This window comes from Theileria parva, chromosome 1 (genome assembly GCF_000165365.1).
Source record: "Theileria parva strain Muguga chromosome 1, complete sequence, whole genome shotgun sequence".
Lineage (NCBI taxonomy): Eukaryota > Apicomplexa > Aconoidasida > Piroplasmida > Theileriidae > Theileria > Theileria parva.
Window position 1 is genome coordinate 1140762 of NC_007344.1, and position 21358 is coordinate 1162119.

General features: G+C 34.2%; 8 protein-coding genes across 8 annotated transcripts; 5 read left to right on the forward strand and 3 right to left on the reverse strand.

Moving 5' to 3' along the window:
• The first annotated feature begins 45 nt into the window (after positions 1-45).
• On the forward strand, positions 46-2263 carry TpMuguga_01g00545 (WD domain G-beta repeat protein). The gene is made up of 3 exons (XM_760972.2): positions 46-524; positions 874-1963; positions 2185-2263. The coding sequence occupies exons 1-3, from the start codon at positions 161-163 to the stop codon at positions 2201-2203; spliced, it is 1473 nt and encodes a 490-aa protein (XP_766065.2). The 5' UTR covers positions 46-160; the 3' UTR covers positions 2204-2263.
• A 404-nt stretch (positions 2264-2667) lies between these two features.
• Positions 2668-4318, forward strand: CHKB (Choline/ethanolamine kinase family protein; the record flags this gene model as incomplete). The annotated part of the gene is made up of 2 exons (XM_061305017.1): positions 2668-3977; positions 4192-4318. The coding sequence occupies 2 exons, from the start codon at positions 2668-2670 to the stop codon at positions 4298-4300; spliced, it is 1419 nt and encodes a 472-aa protein (XP_061161592.1). The 3' UTR covers positions 4301-4318.
• Positions 4319-4902: 584 nt separating this feature from the next.
• TpMuguga_01g01229 (putative integral membrane protein) lies at positions 4903-6564 on the reverse strand (the record flags this gene model as incomplete). The annotated part of the gene is made up of 2 exons (XM_760974.1): positions 4903-5690; positions 5748-6564. The coding sequence occupies 2 exons, from the start codon at positions 6562-6564 to the stop codon at positions 4903-4905; spliced, it is 1605 nt and encodes a 534-aa protein (XP_766067.1).
• Positions 6565-8432: 1868 nt separating this feature from the next.
• Positions 8433-11751, forward strand: TpMuguga_01g02515 (putative integral membrane protein; the record flags this gene model as incomplete). Its single annotated transcript, XM_760976.2, has 2 exons — positions 8433-9588; positions 10409-11751. Exons 1-2 carry the CDS (start codon positions 8766-8768, stop codon positions 11749-11751), a joined length of 2166 nt encoding a protein of 721 aa, XP_766069.2. The 5' UTR covers positions 8433-8765.
• Positions 11752-12448: 697 nt separating this feature from the next.
• Positions 12449-14584, forward strand: TpMuguga_01g00551 (uncharacterized protein; the record flags this gene model as incomplete). Its single annotated transcript, XM_760977.1, has 1 exon — positions 12449-14584. One exon carries the CDS (start codon positions 12449-12451, stop codon positions 14582-14584), a length of 2136 nt encoding a protein of 711 aa, XP_766070.1.
• A 208-nt stretch (positions 14585-14792) lies between these two features.
• Positions 14793-17638, reverse strand: TpMuguga_01g00552 (uncharacterized protein; the record flags this gene model as incomplete). The annotated part of the gene is made up of 3 exons (XM_760978.1): positions 14793-15523; positions 15717-16773; positions 17609-17638. 3 exons carry the CDS (start codon positions 17636-17638, stop codon positions 14793-14795), a joined length of 1818 nt encoding a protein of 605 aa, XP_766071.1.
• A 121-nt stretch (positions 17639-17759) lies between these two features.
• On the reverse strand, positions 17760-19137 carry TpMuguga_01g00553 (transcription elongation factor S-II protein). Its single transcript, XM_760979.2, has 2 exons — positions 18906-19137; positions 17760-18674 (listed from the first exon to the last, which is right to left on the reverse strand). Exons 1-2 carry the CDS (start codon positions 18984-18986, stop codon positions 17781-17783), a joined length of 975 nt encoding a protein of 324 aa, XP_766072.1. The 5' UTR covers positions 18987-19137; the 3' UTR covers positions 17760-17780.
• Positions 19138-19207: 70 nt separating this feature from the next.
• TpMuguga_01g00554 (uncharacterized protein) lies at positions 19208-21268 on the forward strand (the record flags this gene model as incomplete). Its single annotated transcript, XM_760980.2, has 3 exons — positions 19208-19447; positions 19651-19825; positions 20117-21268. Exons 1-3 carry the CDS (start codon positions 19212-19214, stop codon positions 21266-21268), a joined length of 1563 nt encoding a protein of 520 aa, XP_766073.1. The 5' UTR covers positions 19208-19211.
• Between the last annotated feature and the right edge of the window lie 90 nt (positions 21269-21358).

Genomic DNA, 21358 nt, shown 5'->3' on the forward strand with positions numbered 1-21358 from the left:
GAACACTAGAATCTCATCCTCCCATACAACTCACTAATTATCTTTGTAAATTATTTTAAATTTTATAAAAATTTATAAAATGATTTAAAATTTGATAAAATGATTTGAAATTTGATAAAATTGTCAAATTGTAATAAATGATTTAAAGTTGGAATAAAAAATGGACGAAGAAATTTTATCGCAATTGGTTCAGAATCAATCACTCGATGATGAAGTTCTCTTCCTCAATCCTGATATCCAAGTCGATGATCACAACTACTCCTCTGAACACACTACTCACAACACTATTGGTACAGTTGAGAATACTGTGATAGAACAGGACAATGAGGAGATAGAAGAGAATACTGAGATAATTGATATGGAAGAGATAGATAGTGGAATGATAAGTTGGAGTAGGAAGTTGGAGGATGAGCCGTGTTGTATATCAGTGCATCCTGAATTCCCTAAGATTCCTCATGTTGCCATTGGTACCTGCGGTGACACCTGTCAAATCTACGACTTTCAACACAGTCACTCAAACACAAGTATTATCTCATATATTACACAGTTATCAACTATACTAATACTATACTACAGTATACTATATAATATATACCCCAAGAGGTAGCTACTTAACTATATACCCCTAGAGGGAGCTAATTAACTACTTACTATACTTAACTACTTAGTAATACTGTAAGGGGTGGGAGGGGAGGCTCGAGGACCAGTCAATGGAGTAGACTGGTCCGAGAGCGAAATTTTTTTTCTTGCTGCTCTTTTTTCCTTGCAACCTTCAATTCTGCTGCTACTCCACTTCCTCCAATCTACCCCTTACTTACCCTTAATTAAGTATATAATTAGTACTAAATAAGTAAAATTGTTAATAATGTTTAGATGAGGCGTTAAGATGGGTTTTGGGCCCGTTTGAGGAAACTGTTTCATGCTGCGCTTTTTCTCCCGACGGCCAATTCTTAGCCCTAGGAACTCTCAACTCCTCTCTCATACTCTACTCTATTACTCACACAGTTAACAGAGTTGGCACTACGGATAATGTTGACACTACTAACACAGTAACTACGGATAGTATTGACACTACTCACAAAGTTGACACAGTTGACTACGTAATGTGTAGAGAGTTGGACACGACGTTGTTGACAGTGGACTGGTTATGTTTTAGTGTGGACAGTAGAGTTGTTTGTTGTAGCGGCGAAGGCGGACTACTTCTCATACACCACATACACGCCAACTCCACACAGTACATTAACACACACCTCAAATCTCACTATGGTATTATCACCTCCTATCCCACTCTTAACTCTGGTAATACTGTAAACTCTGGTACTGTTAACTCTGTAGACACACTGGACACTGTAGACAATGTTACTGTAAACTCTGCTACTGTAGACACATATGTACTGATGGGAGCGGGTGACAAGTTGATGATAGTAAGTTTAAATGAGAATTACCAACAGAAAAATATTACTGCGGTAAACTCCGGCACTGACACACGAGATACTGCGGAACTAAGTGATGAAATTACAATAGTAAGTGCAAGTGACAGGGTGAGAATGTGTTGTTACGGCACGATGAGTGGTGTGGTGTCATTTGTTAACATTCCCAAGGCCACGGCAATCAGCACATTCACTCACCACAGAGACTCCGTAGAGTCGATTTTATTCCCTGAAAACTCTGTAGATTTGTGTGTCACGGCGGATTTAACGGGGCTGGTGGTGTTTTACAATGTGAACACAATGTGCGTGGTGGGTAAAGTTGATGTTTCCAGTGGTGTTACAAGGGTTCTCAGTAGTTCACTCAGTAACAAGTTTATAGTATCCACGGTCAACGGTACTGTGGCACTGTTGACAATGAATAAAATAGTTAGAGAGGTCAAATTGCACAAGGCGCCAATTACCGATTTTCAACTTTTGAAATTGCCCAACGAGGAGTACGTCATCACCATCGGACAAGACCACACCCTCACAGTGTAATATTCTTCCCCAGTTAACAATGATAAATTAGTTTAATTATGTTAATTAGGGAATAATTAAATAAATACCAAAGTTGATCGGGCTACGAAATAAATTTTCTCACCCAGTCATTTCTGCTGCTCACTAATTACACAGTTATAACATCATACTACACTATAGTATGAGTATAGTATAGTATAGTTAGGAGTATAGTTAATATGGTTGAATGATGTTGTAGGTGTAACATATTTGAATAGTTTACGGAACAAATTTAATATACAATTTTAATATACAAATTTAATATATTAATATATTAATTTAATGTATAAATTTAATATATAAATTGTATATTGTTAATTGTGTAGTTTTGTGGCCTTCCAATTTTTTCACAATTTTTTCAAAATATTAATAAAAATATTTTTTAATAATTTTAAATTAATTAATTTATTTTAATTGTATGATAATTTGTAAGGTATTTTATTGTTGTATTTGGCGGTGTAGATGAGTACACCAAATTCACGCCATAAACTCTTTTTTAGCTCTTTGCATTTTAACTCCTAAAACTACAATTTCTCAACTAATCCTCACGTCTTCCAATTAATCAAACAATACAACCACTGAAAATTTTATATTCTACAACAAAATAAAATAATTTAAACAAAATAAAATAAAATAATTTAAACAAAATAATTTAAATGAAATAAAATAATTCTGTGAAAAGATGGTGATGAGATCTGAGAGTGGTTTTGACGAGGATGTTTATAGGAAGGTGTTGGTTCCGAACGCTTCTAGGAACACTTCCTACGTGCAGCTCGTGAACAACTCCGCAGACTTGAAGGCTTTGTGTAAAAAATATGTCCCCTTCTGGTCAGATTTGGACGACGGGGAGATTGAAATAAGTTTAATCACCATAGCGTTGACGAATAAAGTTTACATGGTCCGGGTCCAGGACCCGGACCCCGCGTCAAGACGGCTGGACAAGGTCCTCCTGCGTGTCATCGGCGAGGACAAGCGAGTGTTATACAACATTGAGCATCAGAATGAAGTGTTTAAACTCCTGAGTGAGTACGGGTTTTGTCCGAAAATGATTAACCAATTCCCGGGCGGGAGAATTGAAACTTGGATCGAGGGCTTTGTCCTACACTCGCCAAATTTATTTAATTTATCTGTTCTCACCTCTGTGGCCACGCTTTTAGCAAAGTTACATAAAATCATTACGAAAGTTGCGCCCAAGGAGTGGGACAGGACACCCTCACTACTCAGCAAAACCGAGGAGTGGATACCCAAATGCCATGAAATTAACAGGAAACTTAATCTAAAAATTGATATCCACGAGATGGACCAACTCTTCAACGAATATAAACTTTTTCTCAACAATTATTTAGTACAACATAATAACAGTGGGAATAATAATTTGGAGGTGAGAAATTGTGAAAATTCGGAAAAATTACGAGAAAAAAAAATAAATGCAAAAGTTGATCGGGCTAGCCAAAATAAATTTTCCACCCACAATTGCTGCTATCACACCAACGGTACTACTCACACTGTTAACACTGTTAATACTGTTAATAGTAATAATAGTAATAATACTGTGGATAGTAATAATAGTAATGATACGGTGGATAGTGTGGGTGGTGTGGACGAGGAGTTGTGTGAGGGTGTGAGGTATGGAATGAGGGTGGTGTTTTGTCATAATGATATGCATATAAAGAATTTTATCGCAACGTATGATGGGTTAACGTTGATAGACTTTGACTACAGTTCGTTCAACTATGTTGGAGCTGACATTGGTTACTTTTTCGTTGAAAGTAACTTTGACTACGACGTTGACGAGTATCCTTTTTTCCGTATTGACCGGTCACTTGAACTTTCCTACGAGTTAAAGACCATGTTCGCCAGTGTATACTTATCGGAGTCACTGGGCTGCAATGTGCTACCCAGTAGAAAAGATATCATCGATCCCTTTTTAGAATCCGTTGAATTGTTCTCAATAGGCACTCTCATATTCTGGGCATACTGGGGGATACTAATGTACGTTACGGAGCTTGCTAACAATCACACAGCTTACTCCTCACCACTTAGTTATTACTCTAGTTATTACTATATTACTTTAGTTATTACTATGATATTACTGTAGTTATTACTATATTACTGTAGTTGTATGGTTAGGTATTTTGGAGTAATGGTGGTAATAATATTTTGCGGTTGTATTTATATTGTGAGTATGGTGTGGAAAATGTTTTAGGAAATCGATGAGTGGAACGAATGATAAATTTGACTACATCGAGTACACTAGACTAAAAATCGAACTCTTTAAAGAAAAATTCAATGAATTTAAAAAACACAACACTTAATATACATTTTACACACTATACTACTATGTATATATATTATACCTAATACTAGTCTTAACTATACCCCTAGAGGGAGCTAATAATATAAGGGTAGAGGGAGCTAATTAACTGTATACCCCTAGAGGGAGATAATAATATACCCCAAGAGGGAGCTATCTTATTATATACCCCGAGAGGGAGCTAAATTAATATCTAAGGGAGAGGGAGCTACTTAACTATATAATCTTAACTATAGTATACTATAGTACTATATATAATATACTATGTATAATATACTATAGTATATATTGTATATGTATAGTAGTAATAGTATGGTAGTGGTGTATACTATACTTAAGTATACAGTAAGATAACACTTATTCCAGCACTATTTAACACTTACTACTCATTAATACTGTTATTTAGGTATATTAAAACACTGTAAATAGTATTATAAACTATGTAATATACACCCAATCTACTAGCCTTAAACCCAGACACATATAATACTATACTATATATACCATACTACTATATATACTATATAATATATAATATATAATATACTATATATAATATATAATATATAATATACTATATATACTATATATGTGTGTATAATATTATAGGCGTCCAAATGGGTTGCAGATATCTCTTAGGATTTTACTGATTATGAGTGTGATCCACCAGATAAACCTGTCAAAGTCCGATTCCAGCGCGTCGGTAGGCCAGTGTTCATGGCGTTGGTAATACAGCTCACAGTCCATTAACACACTGTTATACTTGAATCCGATGTAAGTCCAGAATACAAATGGCACAGTTTCAAGAACTCTAAAAGCTGCAATTATTAAACTTATCATCAAGTCTGGATCCACAAGTTCAATCTTCCTGCAGTAATTGCTGGTAGATTCAGCTTTAAACTCCTGCTCATCAGGTGTTACAGGACCATTTCTCTCCACTACCAAACACAACTGCGTGTAAACTAGGGAGACTACCGCTCCTCTTACCAGAGAGTTATACATTGTAATCAGTATTACGGCTGGGAAACTGTTCATAAAATTGGGGAATTGAGAGTCAAAATGTCTTTTGAAGAATATGCAAAGGAGTAGTAAAACCCTAACACCAACCAGAACAGTAATAACACATTTACTAATTGTATAAGTTTGAGTACTTTTAAGGTCAATTTTTTCTTCTTCTAAGTGACAATTTGAGTCTAAATATGACTTTCCAGGACCACTCTCCTCGTCATATGAACGTATCCGAAACAGGAATAAATTGTATTTCCCCATGATTTCTTGCAGTATCGCTGGAATACACCGGCCAATCAAGTCAAAAACTTGGTGTAAAACGACTATTACCAACGTCTTCAACTCAGTCTTAAAATAGGGAAACTGATCCGTCAAATACATTACTACATCATTTTCACACTATTAAATAAGATTAACTAAGTAAAATAAGTAATTATTACGTATGGAGGAATTGAAGAATCCTTCGGAGGATTCGATGATGATTAATAGAATTGCGTATGCGTAGATGCATTGGTACATGTGTAGCCCCTTCATCCACGTTTTCCAAGAGTTAAATCTGCTTGCTGAACGCCACTTTCGCTGCTTATCATTAGATTTCAAGTGGTAGTTTGACATTACCATTAGGATTGGTATCCCGAGTAAAAGTAGTATCATCATCTGATATGTCATAAGGACATCAGATTCTTGTAGAAAACGGGTTTCTCTACCTCTGAACGAATTGATTTTCATGAAAATAACAATAATTAGCACTAGGAGATATCCAATTGGTCTGCCAATTTGATATGACAGCATCTTGTGAACTTTATTTCCGGGTATGAATTTGTCGTTTACAGATGTGATTCCAATTAAATCTATAATGCCCAGGAATATGCAGCCGATTTCAGTGGCTAAATGAAAGAACAATTTACTCTTGAAAATTTTCAGTAGTGTGTTCAGAAGTGTGCAGTAAACTGTCGCAAATGACACTGTCAGGGAGATGAAAATCAGTAATATATTAAGTGGAAAGAACAAGAACGCGATTGAAACACCGGAACTTGAGGTTAGTAATGCAATTGTGAGTGAATTAGACGCAAATTCTGTAGACCGCTCGGGTTGGATTTCAAGCACGCCCGAGTAAACCCTAGCAGCAATTGCTGACATTACTATGCCAAATGTTGTTATTGTTCCCAGTAGAAACCATATCGAATTAGTAAAATGTAACCTTCTGTTACTTTGTACGATTTCAACATCGTTAGACACACCACCGGAATCACTCATCAACTCAAACTGAAATAAACTAAACTTTCAAAAATTTCCAACAATTTAATAATAAAATAATAATTAAACTGTATCAAATTTAATTTTTTCCAATTTTAACAAACTAGCCAATTTTTACCATACGGTCCCTTTTTTACCGTATATACAGTCGTTTTTTAATGATTTTTCAGGTTATTACTGTTTAGTTTAGATTTATCTTTAGTGTAAAAATGATTTTTATAGGTAAAATTGGATTATTTTAATACCCAAATTAACACATATATTACCATATAACACGGGAAAATAAAGTATGTAATTACTATCAAGTACATATTTACAGTGCAGCAATAGTATTATATAGTTAATGCCATAGGTAAGTAACCCTGGATTGGATTTTCCAGGTCAAACCCAGCCAGTAGTAATGGTACCAAGGGCATACTTTAGGGTCCAGTTACTCTTCGTACACACTTAATTACGAGTTAATTATAATTTTCTGGTCTTAATAGAGGTTAAATCTGTTGGTTTATGTGGAAATTTTGGGGTTTTAAAATTTTCGAAATTTGGCCATTTTGGCCTGGACCCAAAAGTGACATTTGGGTTCCGAAAAAATCAAAATTTTTCGACTATTTAGAAAATTAATTTAATTAATTCCAAATCGTTCCTATTGATGTTTTAGTCATCAAAATACTTAAATTTAAGAAAAAAAGTTAGTTTTAGCTATAGAAAATTTGGGTTCTTTATGAATCCTCAGGTTCACTTGAGCTGTTATTATACAGTTTTATTTATCTATTAGACAGAAATTTTCTAGTTATTATCCTAAATTAACACTAATTCAACTTTAAAATAGATAAATTATCCTAAATTAAGTTCTATAAAGCAGATTTCTGAGCTCAAAAATCTTAGAACCTCCCCGTAAATTAACAAAATAAATATAAAATTCCTTAATTATATACCTTAAATACTCTTAAAACTATTATATAAATATCTACAATTCGATATATTTACTATAATTTGTACTTATTGCTATGGTTAAGTACCCCTCAGGGTATTATCCTGGCCCTGTTAAGCACAAGTTTAAGCTCCATTTACTCAGTGTACACAGCGAATTTCCACTTTATAACAATTTTCCGATTCTTAACAATGTTAATTAAAGTTAATAATGTGGAAATTTGGGAAAATAAAAATTTTTAATTTTGGCCTAAAATCCCTGGACCCAAAAGTGACATTTCGGTTCCGAAAAAAATTTTTTTCCAAAATTTTTAACGAATAAATTATTTAATTCCAACACATTCCAAACATCGTTTTAGACACCAAATCACTTAAAATTCTTCTTAAAAGTTAGTTTAAACTATAGAAAATTCTGGTTTTAGTAGGCACCTGGCCACTGTACAACGGTACTTTTAACCACTATTACCCAGCTATTAGACTGGAAATACTCCTAAATAACCCTTAACTAACACTAAATAAACTTAAATATGCTCAAATTACCCTAAATTTAGCTTAATAAAATGTATTTTTAGGGTAAGAGAAATGAGAACCCCTAGAACTACACATGTATGATAATATATACTCAGTATACCATAACCATACTAAGATATCTACACATATACCCATGAATATACTTAATAGTACTATTGTTAGTAATACTTTTAGGTATTCTAGGACAAGTTTACTCCATTAACTGGTCTGAGAGCCAAAATTCTCAATTATTGTTGCTAATTCTTGACGCAAACGTTTATTCTTACGATTTCCAAATATTCCTACTATTACTCCCAATTTTACTATAATAATTGTGGTAATTGTAGAAGTATTTAGGATATGTATGCACCATACACTGGAATTATCCCTAATTCCATACCAATTAATTATTTTACATTTTTATACATAATTTTACAATTTATATATAATTTTATAATTTATATTTGTTATTTTGTACAATATTTTACCAGTTTAATGTAGAAATTTTTTACACATTTTCAATATCTTACACATTATCCAAACTTTCCCAAATTTTATCCATAAAATATTCTTTTATCATTTTTTAAATAATCTTTTAAATGGGAATTTAGTTTTTTATCGTAAATTTTAACTTTTTAAACTAATTTTAACATTTCAATTTTTACACAAAATGATCAAATTAATCTCAAATAATCTCAAATTAATCTTAAAATAATCTTAAAATAATCTAAAATTAATTATTAAATTGGGGGAAGGTTGGAAAAATGAGACTGAAGAGGATTTGTAGGAAGATTTGTTTGTTTCTGATTGGTTTTAACTTGTTAATTCCGGTCCATTTTCTCCTCAGCACAACTGACTCACTGGATTTAACCCCGTTTAGAAGACTTTGCGGTGTGATTGTGACGGTTTCTGGGATCCTCGGCTCGTTTTACCTCTTGGTCATTTCAGCCAAGTTTACTCTCACACATTTTAACAAATTGTTGACAATTATTATTAACTCCGTAGGTCTGGTGTATAATGTCGTGCTAACTGTTACCTCTCACAAGGGGAATAATATCGCCTTTTTCTGGCTAATCACCATTTATTCTGTCATTATCGGACTTAACGAATGCTTCACCATTGTCATCGATCCCGTCAATATTCCCTTCTTCCTCATGGGAACCACACTCTCCGCTCTTATCTCCTCTTTCCACAGGTTCATCCAGATTAACTCGGTGGACACAGTGGACACACAGGGTAACAGAACCCTGTTGATAGTTGGGTTGGTGGTCTCAGTGATAGTGGTAATATTATGTATATATGGTTATGGAGGGAGTGCGTTGTTTAGTATAATTGGGATAACGAGGATGACTGATTTCACGTTGGATAACTCGGACAACAAGTTAACCCAAGAGGATGAAAAGTATGAAAAGTATTTAAACGACAGGATCGTGCACAGGATCAAGAATCTGGAATACGAAATCATTCTCAAACCTAATCTAATCCACGACTACACCATCAAGAATATTATCAACTCCAAGGTTAAAAATGTTAAGGAAAGGGAAAACAAGAGCAGTTCCATAGTAAGACATAACACCAATGCCTCAGGTAATACATAGTAGGGTAAATGGGTGGATAGGGAAATTGTATTTTTAGTTTAAAATGGTTAAATTAGTTAAAAATAGTTAAATTAGTTGAAAATAGTTAAGTTAGTGGGAAATTGGTGAGATTGGTGGGAAATTAGGAAATCCGCAAAATGACACTTTTATACCATATCTATACTATAATAATACTATAATAGTGTTAGATAGTGTAATAATATGGTTAAAGGGTTGGAAATGGAAAAAATTGAAGAATAGTTAAAATTACATAAATCAACTTTAAAATAATTAAATTAACTAAAGATTATGTAAATTTGGTTAAATTATGGAAAAATTAAAAAATCACATTCTCCATCCCTAAACACCTATTTCCCAAAATTATACTCTTAAATACCCCAAAAATAGTACTAAAATAGTACTAAAAATAGCCTCTAAATATGCCTTAAAATACTAGAATAAAAATAGCTTAAATAAGCCTTAAAATACTAGAATAAAAATAGCTTAAATAAGCCTTAAAATACTAGAATAAAAATAGCTTAAATAAGCCTTAAAATACTAGAATAAAAATAGCTTAAATAAGCCTTAAAATACTAGAATAAAAATAGCTTAAATAAGCTCTAAAATAGCTTTAAATAGTTAAAATAACACTAAAAACAGTACTAAAATAGTACTAAAAATAGCTTAAAATACCTCTAAAATAGTACTAAAATAACCTCTAAATATGACTAAAATACTACTAAATTTCCCGGAAATAACCCTAAAATATGCTTAAAATAACACTAAAATAAGGGTAAAATACGCTTAAAATAGCTTAATAATACTGATAGAATGTGTAGATGACGAGGAGATGGTTGAGATTGAGGTTTTGGTGAGTGAGATCCGTTATGAGAATATGATGACAGGTTTAACGATACACCGTCACGAGGTGGGAAAAGACGTTAAACTATCACGAATCCATGATGAATACATTGACATTGACGTCAACCTCTACCACTTCAAGTGCGCCGACGTGTTTAAACTTAATAACCTACTCCTCATCAACGTTGTCACCGTACAATTCGATGATAAACACACACCGTCCTCCACCAACTCCCTCAATCACACTCTTATCATCCCTGGCAATTCTCATTCTAACACTGGTAACACTGGTAACACTGGTAACACTGGTAACACAATGGGTACAGGTAACACAGTGGCTTCTGGAAGAGTGTGTAGAGAAGAGATGGGAGTGTATGAGATGAATTATTATTTCTTTTTGGTGTATAATAAGATGTATCAGTATAAGCCGAACAGTGATGAGTGGGTGCACCCCGTGGAGTTACTGCTGCAACTTTCACAACTACACATACAACCCATACACACATATATACACACCACACACAGTGACAAGGGCACATACACCAAATACCTCAAATACTTACCATTTAAACTTTTTAACCGTAAATCTCACAGTCACACTGTGGATACTGGGGAAAATTCCACCAATTCTGCTGCTACTAACACAGTTGATAATAATCTCGGTATAGAAGAGGTGAGAGAGAAGTTGGTGATATTATTCTTGAATAACAAGTTTAAGTATGGGTTACTGGGTTCTTTGATGGCGGTTTTGATGAATCTGACAACTGTGTCAACTTTGTTTATCACGTTTCCAATTGTTAATTTGGCGACTGAGTTACAGCTGGAGACTGCTAACAGGCTCCAATTTGTGCTCAGTATCGTCGGAGTAGTTCCGATTTTATTCCTGCTGTTGGCATGTTTTCTGGAGCATTTTGAGCACATTTCACCTCAAATGCACTTTGACAACATTTACAAGTACATTTTTATATCTTTTATTTTATACTTTGGGGTTGGAATTGGCTCGTTTTTCCTACTCCGGAACGGGAATAACAGGGCCCAGTTAACATACCACACGGCGTATTTACTGATTCTACTAGTGCTAATGCTGTGCAGTTATGGAATGAACGTGGGCATCACGCTGATCAGTGTGATGTTTATCAAGTCCGCAAGAGTGGACGAACTCACCGGAAGAAGACTCGAAAATAACATTAAAACTAATATCCAAGTCATGTCATTCATGATGATAATGTACAATAGTGTTAGATTCACCTACATTTGGATTTATCAAACATATGATAACAGCTTCTACAACAAGTTCTACTGGATAATCTAATACCTCACCTTTTATACTATTTATCCTTTAGTTAAAGATATTTTAGAGTTAGTTAAAGATAATTAAGGGTTAGTTAGGGAGTTTTGAGAGGAGGGTTGAGGGTTTTGGAAGTGGGTTTTAGGGTTGAAATTGGACTTACTAAACCCTTGATTCTGCTAATTTAGAGATAATTAAGCATATTTAAGGGTTAAAACAAGTTTAAAATATGTTATTTATTGTTTATTCCCTTAACTATATACTTAATATACTATACTATAATATATATTATGTATGTGTATAGTAGTAATAGTATACATAGTATAGTATTAGTATATATTATAGAATATATAGTACATTAATAGTATACTAATACTATCTACATGTTAATTTAAACCCTTGTACAATAGTTTAACACACTTTGTATCTATGTGTAAGATTAGAATACCCCTTAACCAACCCCTTACCAACTCAATAAGATCTTAAACTATGTGTATTGTTAAGATGTCCAGAAAGTGTTCCATAGACCACAAGGTAACTATTTACTGCTAACTTTGTAGATTACAACACGATTAAAACTACTAAAGACTATCAAATTGATCTCACTAATTACTTCTAGATCTACCTAATCCTTAACCACAGATCTATAGTTTATAGATCTAATAGACAAAAATTGAGGGTTAAGATTAATTAGATTAATATTACTGAATTGGATAAGATAATGGCATCGGAAGTTAAAGGTGATTCTGCTTGTGTTTTTCCGGGAAAACATGCGTTGCTTAATTTAAATATGGGTGTAAAGCATTCTGGCAGTGTTGACTGCTTTGAAAGATACAAATTCATCTACGATTTCTCAGATGACAGACGCGCAGTCTCAAAATGCGTCGAGTTTTTCACATTTCCCGTAAATCTATTTAAAGTGCTATTAGGAGATCCGTCAATTCGGGAACCAGACGATATAAATGAGCCAGATGATATAAAGGAGTCTGCAGCAAAGTTCTTGGCGTACGTAACTCCTGAGGCTGAGACGTATGTCCTGGCGGTGCCAACCAACTCCAATCTGATACTATTCCGCAAACTTGAAATCTACTCATGGGAACGTATCAACACTCAAGTAAACTTGTCAAAGCTGGAAATCTCTAATAGATATACTCATGACTATGAAGAGTATTTTGATTTCGAATTGGAAGATTACAGGGAACCCAGCCAACTTGGTTTGGATTTTTCTAAACCTTATTACTATGATCTTGAGGAGACTAATTTTAAAATCGTTTTCAACACCTTTTGCCATAGTATTTCATATGAAGAGAAGGAAATTTGGGAACGAACCAGAGATAACGCTCGCCACGGCTATCCCAATTCCCTCAATTTTGACCTGATTTCAGGTGATGTAACCGTCACTTTCATCGATGGAACTACTGAACATCTTTACAGTATTAGACCTACTGTCAAACGGTCTAGAGATGAATCGGAAACCATTTACTCAACTAATGTGAAGGCTGAGTCAAATAGCGAAAAAGTTGTGAAGGCTGAGTCAAATAATGAAAAAGTTGTGAAGGCTGAGTCAAATAGTGAAAAAGTTGTGAAATCTGAGCCTCTTTACAGTATTAGACCTAGTATAAAAAGACCTAAATCTGAAGTTAGTTCCACTAACTTAGTTAACCTGAAACTTGAACCAAATAATGCAAAGTCTGAACCAAGTAATGAGAATGTAGAGGAGAAATCAGTGTTACCTAAGGTTATAACTCTAGACATTAATACGATAATGTCAACAAACGAGTATAAAACGGTTTGTGGTCCAGGTTTCCACTATTTCAAGGCTAATGACGGGTTTGTGTTTGGGAAGATAGTTGAGGGCCGTAGAGTGATTAAAAAGTTAGATAATCCCATAAACCGCTATGAAGTCTACGAAGGCTATCCCGCGTATTATGACCACTTTGTAAATACAGAACGATTTCAGTTTCTCAGGCCTAACAAAGATAATTTAAAATTCTATACCAATAATAAATTACTTACGCCTGAGGATTACAAGGTTAAATCTACCAAGTATCTTTATAGAATTGACTTTCACAAGCCTTTATACAGGATAACATATGGTGACAAGGTAGTCTGGGAGTTTGACTATTATGAACACGAGTTTCTCCCTACCAGTCTTTACTTCACACACATGAATAACATGATTCTATTGTTTCCCAACGGAGTTCATAGAGATGTGAAAATTAGTGTTAACTTGTTAAAATTTTATAAACAGGATGAATTTGGTAATAAAATACAACTGGAAGAATTAGACTACGAGATTATGAAACCTGGAGATAACAAAAGATTTTACACACTAAGAGAAAATATTAAATGTGTTGAGGTTTGGTATGATGGATACATGGTCTGGCAATATGATAAAGAGTATCCTATATCAATTTGCTGCGACTACACATTGGACAGAGTAGACATTAGATTCAGTTCCTATGTAGGCTCATTTGTCAGATTTGAAGGCTCCAGTTCGTTTACGCAAGTTCATTACTTCCCTAACCACTTAAAACTCTATGCACAGGATGATAAAATTGTAGAATTGAGCCAGGATAATTACAGAATTGAAGTTGTTAATTCTACAACTGTAAAGTATGTAATTAAGCCTGTGAAATATGACCGGATGATATTTGAGAAATCACTTTTATGGAAACAGAGAAATGGAGCACCAATTCCCAGGAAAATAATCCACAAACTTGTAAATCCCACCATTCTCCTGCATCACGATACTTCACAAAATCAGACAAAGATAAGAAAATTTAACAGATACAACGGAACCTGGGATCTTAACATTTTTAATCCAATCTCTCATTCTTACACATTAATCACATAGTTACACATTTTACACATTCTTACACACTAATAGTATTTTACACATTACCGTGTCTTATTTACACACTAACGTGTCTTTTCTTACACATTTACACACACTTACACACTTTACACATTTACACATTTTTATACTAGAGTAATTGAATATTACTGTGTTAAATAGAATTATACTGTGTAAATAAGTAAATATAGTGTGAAAAGTAGGAAAATTATTGAATTTGGTAGAGTGAGTGTTCTTGTTTGACGAGTTGAATTTCATGGTCAAGGAGGTGAAACCTCACGACTTTCCCGTCCTTGAGGAACAAGTTAACCTTATTCTCCAGTATCTTGACAATTAGAATCTTCAATTCTGGGCCTGTTCTGGTCCAAAATTGCTTATTGTTGTATGACACGGCGTCACAGGACCCGAGAGTAAAAATCTCAAAGGTAAACTCCTTCAAATATTCCGTCGTGTCATCTGCGGCAATTGGTTTCCCATTACTATAGAACATTAGTTTGCCCGGATCCACCCGAGTTTCCGTATAATTAATCCACAAATCGGCCCTCTGTTCCCACTTGTACAGGACAAAATTAAACTTTTTCACGTATAGCAGGAGGTATTTAGTGACATTATCGTCAAAAAGGTGCACACGGGTCAGGTAATTTGTTGGTATAAAAGATAACCAAATTACTCTACCTGGTCTCTTTAATTTGCTGCTCAGTTTAGCTGCTATTTGGCTAGTGCTGGTACTCTTGATATTGGACTGGATAACTTTATTAAAGGCATAGCCCTTGTAGGGGAAAAACTGCGTGAAATTGCCGTTTCTGACACTGTAGTAGTGCGTGGCGTCCGGGACAGTAATGTCCAGGTCCACACCCACACTAATCTCACTACCCCTACTGTAACCCACAGCGCCGTCACCAAATATACGCACAAACTCCTTTTCCACACGCTTCACCTCTGTACAATTATTAATATACTTAATTAGGGAGGGAGAGGGAGGTGAGTCACTATTATAACTATTGAATGTGTAAAAAAGACACGTAAATGTGTAAAAAAGACACGTAAATGTGTAAAAAAGACACGTTAGTGTGTAAGAATGTGTAAAATGTGTAAGAATGTGTAAAAGGTAAAAAATAGTGTAAAAATGTACCGTTTGGTGTGTGTTTGTAATTTTTGGATGAGAGGTTGACGGAGTTGTTGACGAAGTTGTATGAGAATGAGTTTGCGAGTTTGGGGAAGTATCTGCGTAGGAGTTGGGGTGGGTAGACAAATTTAACGCAGTAGCTTAGTTCCTGGAGGTAGACTTCGTAGTGGTCAAAGAGATGTGCCAGGGGTTTAGAATCCTCCTGGTTGTTAATGTGGAACTTGAGCCTGCCCAAGTCACGGCTGTTGACAGTGAAGTCAATCCACAAATTTAACCTCGGGTCCCACTTGAAAAGGCAATAATTATTATCCACTTGGAGTATTAAAAGATATTTCTGGTATCCCATGCAGGCGAAGGACACTTCCTTCGCCTGCTCAAACCAGTTTTTAGCCTGCCAAACTACCAACACCAAGTCCTTCAAATTACTTCTATACACAATCTTACTTATAAAATTGTACTCCTTCGCCCGGAAATCCGTGAAATTCCTCCGGTTCACCGATACATTCTCACCGAAATCCGTCATGTAACTCAAACTCACACTAAAGTTCTCCTCTATCCCCGCGTTCACACCAACACCTCCAACACTTACAATATTGCTGCTGGGAGTATCAGTGGTAGTAAAATTGGTTCCGTGTTCGCCGTTGATGACTGTGGTAATGTCGAGGGTGAGTTTGTTGGTGACAGTCCAGACGCTGTTGACGAGAGTTAGCTCCTTAACATCCCCGTTAAAGAGGAATAAAACCAACTTTATAACCTTTGACAGCATTCTGTTGCAAATGACTTTTTTAAGATATTCCGCTGGATTGTTACCCTTGTAAATCAGTTCCAGGGCGGTAAAGGGGCCCGCAGTGGGAGGTTTCTTCTCAATTTCCTGAATAACCTTGTCAAACCCAAAGCCCTCAGTGGGTGTGTAAATCCCACCTTTTGATTGTTCCAAGTAATAAGTGTTTTCAGTCGCGCTTTCAATGTTTATGTCCAGTGTCAAAGGCTCCAGAGGCGGCAAAGGTTTCCCTAACTCAGGGTTAGGAAATCCATTATTCACACCAATCACCAACTTAACACTCTAATTAATTAGTTAATTAGGTTATCAACTTACACATAGGATTAGTAGTTGCAGTAACTCCATCGTACGCTGAGTGAACTATTGTATTACGAATTCTCTAAGTGTTAAATGGTTGATATTGTCAGAAAAGTTGTAGAAAGAGAGAAATTAATGTTAAATAATAAGTTAATTGATGTTTGAGGAGTTGAATTAAAAAGTCAAATTTGGGGTCAACGGCCGTAAAATAAATTTTTACCTTATTTTACAACTATTTACAATTGCATTTATTCCATCAATTTCAGCTAATAATTTCTATTAATTAGCGTTTATTTGGTTAATAAAGGGTTAATTAGGGGTTAGAGTTAACTATCACTGCATTAGCTCATACCAGTGTGCATTATCACAGTATTACTATAGTATATATACTATAGTATATTATATATTATATATACCTTAGTATATTATGTATAGTATAGTATTATATGTGTCTGGGTTTACGGCTAGTAAATTAGGTGCATGTTACACAGCGTATAACAACTCTATTACACATATCTAAGCTTATTACAACAGTATTAAAGAGTATTAAGTGTTAAATAGTATTGGAGTTAGTGTTATCTCAATGTATAGTAAAGTATATAATATACTCTAGTATACTCTTAATACTATACACATACATATATACATACTATATATATATTATATTATATAGTATATAATATATAGTATAATATATATAGTTAGTATAGTTAAAGTATTATAGGTATAGTTAAATTAGCTCCCTCTCGGGGTACATAATATATAGTATACTGTAGTATATAATATATAGTATATAATATAGTATTAGTGTATGTGGTACAAGTAGTACAGTGCTCCAGTTCCTAGGCATAGACACAGTACTAATTATACAATTCAGTGCATACTAATAGTATAGAATTCAGTGTATAGTAATAGTATATAATTAAGTGTATAGTAATAGTATAGAATTGAGGGTATAGTGCTATGCTGTGTATAAAGTTAGTATATTAGAATTAGAATCTCCACCGATTTTTACAGTTTAGGCACGTAACAAATGTGGTCATGGGTTCATCTGACGACCTTGTCTGTAGCTGATAATAAGTTGTAACTTTGGAGTTACACTTGTTACACTTGAATTGTCCTGCTGATTTCTTGGCTAGGAATATATTTTTGATGGCCCAGTCAGACTGACACGCCTCTAGAGACTGTTCTAAAATCTCATTCCGCTGTAACTTTTTCTCATCCGAGGCCATTTGCAACGAGGTCATCCTGGTCAACTCATCAACTGTAATCATTTTATTATACAGTTTATAGTTTAAAATTGTGTTTTTCACGTCTTTTAGGTTAAATGCTATGCATTTTAGCTGTTGATTGTACGCTTTGCGGTTATCATTTTCCACCACGTAGTGGTCGTACAATGATAATTCCATAGAGTTTATCAACTCCGATAAACGCGTTAACTCTGGACCAAAGTCCTGACCCAACAGGAAACACCTGAACAAATATCTCAACGCCTTGTCACGGTGTAAATCATTACGCAACGGACCCGCGTACTCAGGCACTAATTCATCACCGTCCACATTTTCCACATTGTTCACACTGTCTACAGTGTTGGTAGTGTTAGTATTAGTTTCCTGAGTAGTAACTGTGTCCCCAGGATCAACATTGTTAACAGAATCTGTAGAGTTGTTGGAGTTGTTGAAGTTGGAGTGTGAATTGTGTTTGATTCGTTTGGGTGATCTGAGTTGATTTTTCCAGTTATTGATGAGTGTGATTAGTCGTTGTGAGTGTTCTTTTGAGTGAGGTGCGAGTAGTTTAGAAAGTTTAGTTAATGAAGAACCGATCCGTGTCGACTGCAGCACATCACGATCAATACTCAACGACTCCAATTCACACAATATCCCCTCCTACAACAGAATTAACAACATTTATCATAATTTACACAATTTTAATTGTTAAAAATGGGATTTTAAAAATAAATGCCAAAGTTGATCGGGTTACGAAAATAAATTTTCTCACCCGGTCAATCTTGCTGCTTCAACAACACATTTGGTAAAAAATAATTGTAAAAAGTAAAATAATTGTAAAGAGGTTGTAAAAAGATAAATAATGGGGATGGGTAACTGTGTAGAAGGTACTGTGGCTTGGTTGTATGATCCGTTACTGAGTGAATTGATAATCTGGTCAATTCTCCGTTTTAGTTCCAAAATATTATTCATCAAATTGTTCAATTTTGTACATGTTCACATAAATTAACTTTTTTTCACTAATTTTCACTAATTTACATATTCCAAAATTATCAATATCTAAAATATATTTAAAAATAAATAAATTAAATAAATAAAATTAAATAAAAATAATTAAATAAAAATTAAATAAAATAGGATTGAGAAATTGATGTGTTGTATTATGGTGTGGGATAGTGGATTAGTAAGAGAAATTTGATGGAAGTATTGAGTGTTGATTTGGGTTTGGAGTTGTTGTCGATTTTTGGTCTTTTGGGTTCTGCGTGGGTGATTTCAAGTACGTTAGGTCGGAGTAGAAGTCCGTTTGACCGCGACCGGAACTTCCTTCAAAGAATTTTTAAGCCCAGAAATAAAATCAAAAACATCTACCAACTCATACCAATCCTACAAAAAAATACCAAAAAACTCTTCCTATTCTTCTCCGATCTCGCCACGTAATTCTTTTATATACTTAATTATGTCATTTATATAGTTAATTATATACCTAATTATGCTAATTATATAGTTAATTATATACGTAATTATGCTATTTATATAGTTAATTATATACGTAATTATGCTAATTATATACGTAATTATGCTAATTATATACGTAATTATGTTAATTATATGGTTAAGATGTATGAAAATTGTGTAGTTCGTTGAGGAGTGTGACTGAGATGAGTGGTTCGGTGATGAGTAGGGAGTTGTTGGAGGGTATATTATCGCAGGAGTACTACGAGCAAAGGGTCACAGACCTACAAAACGAAGTTTTCAACGAATTCAACGTCGATCCCCACGACGTTCTCAACGCCATCAAACACTTTCAAAATGTATTTCACCATATCTTTAGGGGATTATTTTACTCAGTTTCTCTAGTTATTTACTCCCACTAACTCAGTCATCTAGTTATATATCCCCATTATTTACTAATTTGCAACCTTTTTGATATTTTATTTTACATTTGTTAATTATTTTTTCCTAAATAAGTAGTTACTGCAGCAATATTGGAGGAAATTTTCCTCTCCATTTGCTAACCCGATCAACTTTCGTATTTATTTTTTTAAACCCCAATTTATTAATTAAATTTTGTAAAATTGGATAAATAGTGTAATAATGTGTAGGACGACCAGGTGGAGTTGTATGTGGGAGGTGTGAATCGTATGTATGAATCTTTGTTAAATAGCGACTGCGTCATTTGTCCCGGGTTCGAACCCAACCCACTCATCACACAAGACAAATTCCTCACAATACTCGAAAAAATCTCCAACTTCCTCTTTACCCATACTAACCACACTTTCAACACTATCCACACTTCTAACACTATGAATACTATTAATACTATTAACACTATGAATACTATTAATCTGAACACTATGTACAAGAATAGAGGGGAAATGGAGGAGATGATGTTGAGTGAGCTGTTGGTGTATGGATATGAGGAGTATTTGGACTGTATGGTATGTTTAAAGAGTGTGGAGAATCAACTCCTATACGACCCGGACTATAAAGTAAAAAAGTTAAAAATATTAAATAAAATAAAAAAATGCTTTCAATCGACAATTATACAAAAGGTCACAAACAAACAACTTCACACATTGTGTACAGGGGACACTAATTCCACAGTGTTGATATTATTGTTTGATGAATTAATAGTTGAGGAATCGTTTGATAAAGTTTTACGCCTGTCAAAGCTTTTACACAAAGTTAATCAGCCAAACTTCAATCTAGTCAATCTCATTAATCAGTTGGATCAACAGTTGGATGTGAATAAATTGGATGTAAAATTGGAAAATGATGAAAATAATGAAAATGATGAAAAATTAGGAGAAATTGATGAAAAATTGGGGGTAAAAAAAATAAATGTCAAAGTTGATCGGGTTACGGAAAATAAAATTTCCTCGCCTAGCATTTCTGCTGCTACTACCATAGACACCTTCATCAACATCAATACTAATACTAATAATAGTGTTAACACTGATAATAGTGTAAATAGTGTTAATAATACCAATAATACTAATAATACAATTAATAGTGTTAATAATACAGTGGATAGTGTGAATAGTGTGGATAGTGTGAATAGTGTGGATAGTGTGGATAGTGTGGAGAATAATGTAATATTGTTATGGATGTTTAAGAGAGAGTTTGAGTGTGTGGAGCTGGTGAAGGAATATCCTTCGTTGGTAATTTACAAGGATAACCAAATCACTAATGTCATACCAATCTATCACTACACATTACCACACATATTCATTTATCATAATTATGTTAATTAGGTATTCTGGAAATAAATGTCAAAGTTGATCGGGTTACGATAAATAAATTTTCTCACCCAGTCATTTTTGCTGCTTCAATAACACATTTGG

Bases quoted from the DNA above. Each gene is read 5' to 3' on its own strand.
- TpMuguga_01g00545 (XM_760972.2), top strand. From the start codon at position 161: ATGGACGAAGAAATTTTATCGCAATTGGTTCAGAATCAATCACTCGAT. The intron at 525-873 runs GTATTATCTCAT...AATAATGTTTAG, and splicing joins ACACAGTCACTCAAACACAA to ATGAGGCGTTAAGATGGGTT.
- TpMuguga_01g00553 (XM_760979.2), bottom strand. From the start codon at position 18,986: ATGAATAATATTTTGGAACTAAAACGGAGAATTGACCAGATTATCAAT. The intron at 18,675-18,905 runs GTACCTTCTACA...ATTCTGTTGTAG, and splicing joins GATCATACAACCAAGCCACA to GAGGGGATATTGTGTGAATT.